The following is a 5409-nucleotide window of genomic DNA, read 5'->3' on the forward strand; positions in this document are numbered from 1 at the left end:
AGAGGCAGGTGCTCAAACGAGGGGTTTCCTATGGTGGGTGAAAATACATGCGCTAGTATGAGAAAAATATTGTGTTTTTTGAGCATTAAAGCATGTAAACATATTCTGGTAGACACTAAAAACACACATATACACCTATAAATTTGCATGATATGGGCTCTTTAAAAGAAGTCAGTTCAGGGGATGTTCCAAAGCCTCCAGCTGACCCATCTGTGTGTTTTTATTTAACATCGTCTAATACTTAATGAACGGTGAGATTAGAATGCTGTCAACCATGTGATTGGTCCAGGGCTTTAAATGAAACATATTCTCTCTCTCTCTATCTTCACCTGAAGAATCTCTAACAAATAGGAGCGCTATTGTTTTGTTTTTCTTCAGGTATGTGATACTTCTTAACTCGACTCTCTGCCGTCCGTCTGCTCAAATGCAAACTCAGTCTTGTGAGTAATCACTGAGGACTTTGTGCAGTGTTTCAGTTTAACGACTTTGTTTGGATGCAGAGTTTTCTGTCTGTGAAAAGTTTATGGAGGAATGGAAGGAACACACATTCGCATTAGGCTGTGGGTGCTTTGTTCATCAACTCTGCAACCTGTGGGAAAAATTAGCTAAATGTGCTAATTATAGCGCTCGTTAAAAGCCACAGATATTTCGCAGTGTGTGAGTGTTCTCCGCAACCTTGATATAAACAATTAATTTGAATAATACGTTGGCTTATCAAGATAATCGTGTACTGATTGTAGAGTCGACAGTTGAATCAGATATCAAACTGTTAATAAACAACCTCTTATTGACTTGCCTTACTTGATTAGGGAAATAAAATGAAATGTTTATAACACATTTTATTAGAGTGGATTTAAACACTTAACAGACATAAAAATCTTCAAATATTCAGCAGTTAAATTGGAGCTAGTTCTATTTTCCAATTTCAGGCTGAATTAGTGTCAATGTTTGCTTTCCGAGACATAAAATGAGACTTTAACAGTCCTGAGAATAAGGAGGTAACTCAGACTTTACATTCCTAAGTAAGACAAGAATAGTGGGACATGCAAGAATGTAATCTTCCATCGGACTCATGGTCAGTGGTCAGAGGTAGCAATTAATTTTAATTAAGCTCACAGCAGGAGCGATTATTGCGATTGTGTGCTTTTAGGTTGCAGAGGAATGGAAAAAAGTGCTAAACAAACTAGCAATTTGCACACCTCCCAAGTGCCAGAGTAAACAGAATAGCACCCACTTCATGTCTGTGTGTATTCAGCTTGGCAATGTGGCCTCAATCAGCACGAGGTGTGAAACAACGTGCTGAGGGAGATAAAGCATGTAAAAGGTGCTTTGTGTTTTCTGAATGACACTGTAGCTGCTCTGTCATTGATAACCTGCAGCGGGCCACTCAGGGCAGGATATCAAGCCTCAAACATCTGCTTGGATGACTTTCTAAATATCTCAGGTTTTTGTGGTTTGCTCCTGCATGGATGGAAGCTGTCTGAATCGTCCAGTCCCCCCTCGGTTGTGTTTTTACCTGAGCTTGACTTTTCTTGGTACCACTGTTGAAGATGGCTGCCAAGAGAGAAGTCTGCTTTTCCTCACAAAATGAGAAATCAGCAGGGAAGGCTACAATGACCTGTGCATGGCTCAGACACGGAGATTCATTTGGAACGCATATCCTTAAGCGCAGGTTTAAAAGTCTTCAAGAACCAGACCCTGCATTAAAAAAAAAAAAAAAAGGTCATTACATCGGGCAGTTTATTAGCCAAAGGGAACTGTGTTTGGTTAACTTAAGATTTACAAAAACTCCTCAATTAGGCAGGCGTCTGTCTCAAGTAGCCTGACTTTTTAAGGAGAAATATTTCACTATCAAAACGTTCCTGTGGTAAAACAGTAGGAAGGGATTAGAAGAAACAAAAACAACTCAGCGTTAAATGAGCCTGGCAATCCTGATGGCACGTAATGAGAACCATATTTGGACTTCACCCATGCAGCCACATTAGAAATTAAATATTCCGGTGTGTGAATTATTATTTCTTAAGTGAACTGACATGTTAGTTTCATTTTGAAACTTCCTTAAGTGTGCGATTAAGTCTTGCAAACAAGTTTAACTAAGTCATTTGAATTATCCCCCCCAAAAAATAAGTGATTTGAGTTGATTTTTTTTAATAGAAATGTGCATTAAACGTCTGTGATTTCTTAGTATCTAATACTTGGTAGTAGGTTTGTATATGCAAGTAGTTTACTCTGCACCGTCCCACATGTGAATGCACTGGATTGAGCCTATCTGTCAAGCGTTTTTAGGGGCGATAGTTTATGATACGTGCTGGTCAGATGAAAAATATAAGGGTGACATTTTCCAGACTTTTCACCATCATTTGACCGTAAACTAAATGAGTCGTGTGCTCAAGTGCTTGTGTGAATTAGCTCATTCAAAATGAAACAGAGATGCATTTATCTACAGCGGATGGTTTATGGCTGATGTAGCAGCTGGCTAAGTTCTTCCATTAAATTATTTTTCAAAGAATGATTCTCTGAGCATGAGTTTAGACAGGTTCACAAATTGTGATACTTTCCATGGCTGCAGCTTAGTGAGCGTTGTTTATTTGGGAGCTAATTTGGCCAGCTTTATTGAGAGGCTCGCTGTGGCACCGTTACAGGCAGAAATATTGTCCCACTTGAGTTGGACACAAGCAGTAAATACACTGCAAAAAGTGTAGTTAACAGGCCATTTCATCTCATATTCAGGCTGTAAATCATGATTTTCTTCAAACAATCAGAGGGTTCTGCTAATTGGCTGATACGAGTTTGTTTGTTTCCTGTGCAGTATGTCTTGTAGGATAGCCTTTAATGAAGCAAGCTTTATTACTCTACTGTCAGAGAAATGACATTTATATCAAGAAATGTGTCATCTAATTGGAATTTTTGTCACTCTTAACATATAGCTTTCCCTTTTTTTTCTCTTAAGGTTGTTTATGAAACTTTTTTTTATGGATTTCCTTGAAATTCATGGTGTCTTTGGACACTTTGGGAGCTCCACTATCAGATCTTTTGTAGGAATTCAAAGTTGTGAGAATTTGAACAAACTTTTTCTGCATAGCAAGAGTTTATTGATTGTTCACAATAGCAAGATGCTGCTTGCAGAACTAAACCAAGCTCTTTGAGTGAATTAAACTGAGATTGATACATATTTGGGCAGTTTGTGCTTCATTTGCAAAAGAAAGCTCTACCTGTAATATGACTACCAAATATTTAGATTCATTATGTAAATAAATGTTGCAGCAACAGCATTTTGATTGCAGGAAAAAGCAGGAGAAGTACTTATAGTATCAAAAGTAACTGTGCACTTGATCACTATTTGTGTTAGATTTTACTGGATTATCAGCACTGATGATATAAATAATGACATAAAAGTAACACTTGAATGTTAAAATTATTTAGAAGAAAGCAACATGTATTAATATTATGCAGTTTTAATCAAAGCTGTGCAGCATATTTTATGAGCTAATATGTAAAGAAACTGAATCTATCTAAAAATAAATAAATAATAATAACTTTTATGCAAGTGCCACAGAGGTTTAAAGAAGTATTTGTGTAAATGTGCAGTTACTGTCACTAGCTGCCGCTTTTGCAGGACGTTTTGGTGTTCTGTGAGCCTGCAGAGACTCTCTGCAGCAGGATTCACTAGTTGACCAACACCCCTGAGGAATGAAAGACTGATTTGAGGAAGTCTGGAAAACCGACAGGGGGCGTCTCCTCTCCCTGCGTCCCCCCTCGCCTCCCCCCTCAGTCACCCCCCCGCCCCCCTTCCAGCGCGGTGGAAGAAGGAGGTATTGGGGATCTCCTCCTAGACAACAAACCCACATTCAAAGAGGGGCACACGAATTACATCACGGTCCGTGTGGAGGATATAACTGAGGTCGCGGGTTACGCTCAGCACTTTTTCTGCTAAGGAGACAACTGGAGCATCATGCCGAGTCCAGGCGCACGGAGCCCGAGGAGACATCTGAGCTTTGTCGCGCAGCTGATCATTAAAAACAGTTTCCACTGATGCTACTGCGGACGAATATTTTATTTCTGTTAAGGACTTTTATCATGGGAAACTGAATTTTGAAGGGACACTCGAGACGCAGGTTTGGATACGGCTCACGCGTAATTGCGCACAACAAAGTGGCCTTTTAGCAGCTCCGTGTGCGCGCTGGTCTCCACCGTTTAACATGGATCAATCTCAGCAGTGTGTGGCCATGTATCTGCTGGTGCTGTCTCTCGGACTTCTCATGCAGAGAGGGATTTGTCAGCACTACTACCTTCTCCGCCCCATCCCGAGTGACAGTCTGCCGCTAGTGGAATTAAAAGAGGACCCGGATCCTGTCTTTGACCCCAAGGAGCGGGACCTTAACGAGACCGAGCTAAAGAGCGTCTTGGGAGACTTTGACAGCCGCTTTTTGTCCGTTTTACCGCCCATGGAGGACAAATATACCGGGAACGATGAACTTGATGACTTTGAGATTCAAAAGCCAGGTGGAGTACTGCCGAAGGAGATCCGAGCGGTGGACTTCGACGTCCAGTTCGGCAAGAAGCACAAGCCCAGTAAGAAACTGAAGCGGCGGCTGCAGCAGTGGCTGTGGGCCTACTCGTTCTGTCCGGTCGTGTACACCTGGACCGACCTTGGGAACAGGTTCTGGCCGCGGTTTGTACGAGTGGGCAGCTGCCTGAGCAAGAGGTCTTGTTCTGTTCCGGAGGGGATGGTGTGCAAACCTGCGAACTCTACCCACCTGACGATACTGCGATGGAGATGCGTGCAGAGGAAAGGGGGGCTGAAATGCGCCTGGATACCGGTGCAGTACCCCATCATCACAGACTGCAAATGCTCCTGTTCAAGTTAAACAAAAGAGACTCTAAACATAAATTATAAGCTCAGTATTTTTATGATTCTTTTTTCACATGCACTACCGAGTGTAGGAATGTATTTTCTGTATATGCGGTGCCATGCAGTTATATATAACTCCCTGTACAAAGTCAGTATTATTTGTAACCAGAGTCTACTTTATTTGTGGAGAATATTGGTTATATATTTTGTATTTATGGAGATATGGCGCATAGAGCCACGTAAAGACTTGCTGTTTTCCATACGTGGATGAAGCAAATCGACCTCAGAGCTGAGTGAACGTGGATTATTGATACAGCCGTGCATCAGTGACTTGTTTTATCCTGTAAATTAAGGAAATGTGCTATTTATTCTTTATATTCGTACAATAAAACGACACTGAAATGATTTAAAATGCCTTTCCTTTCCTTCTTCTGATTACTTTCACCCAGTCTGAACGTTGGATACCTTTAAGTCACCTGCCACATTGCGCTCAGTGTGTAGTTCTCACGCTAACACCATTTTACGCATCACGTACTTTTTACAATCATGCGCTTATA

The 5409-nt window shown here is 41.1% G+C and overlaps 1 protein-coding gene across 1 annotated transcript; it reads left to right on the top strand.

The window, feature by feature from the left end:
* The first annotated feature begins 4199 nt into the window (after positions 1-4199).
* On the top strand, positions 4200-5078 carry nog1 (noggin 1). The gene has a single exon (XM_008280464.1). The coding sequence runs from the start codon at positions 4200-4202 to the stop codon at positions 4866-4868; it is 669 nt and encodes a 222-aa protein (XP_008278686.1). The 3' UTR covers positions 4869-5078.
* The last annotated feature ends 331 nt before the right edge of the window (positions 5079-5409 follow it).

Source organism: Stegastes partitus, unplaced genomic scaffold (assembly GCF_000690725.1).
Source record: "Stegastes partitus isolate 25-593 unplaced genomic scaffold, Stegastes_partitus-1.0.2 Scaffold195, whole genome shotgun sequence".
NCBI classification, from domain to species: domain Eukaryota; kingdom Metazoa; phylum Chordata; class Actinopteri; family Pomacentridae; genus Stegastes; species Stegastes partitus.

Bases quoted from the DNA above. Each gene is read 5' to 3' on its own strand.
- nog1 (XM_008280464.1), top strand. From the start codon at position 4,200: ATGGATCAATCTCAGCAGTGTGTGGCCATGTATCTGCTGGTGCTGTCT.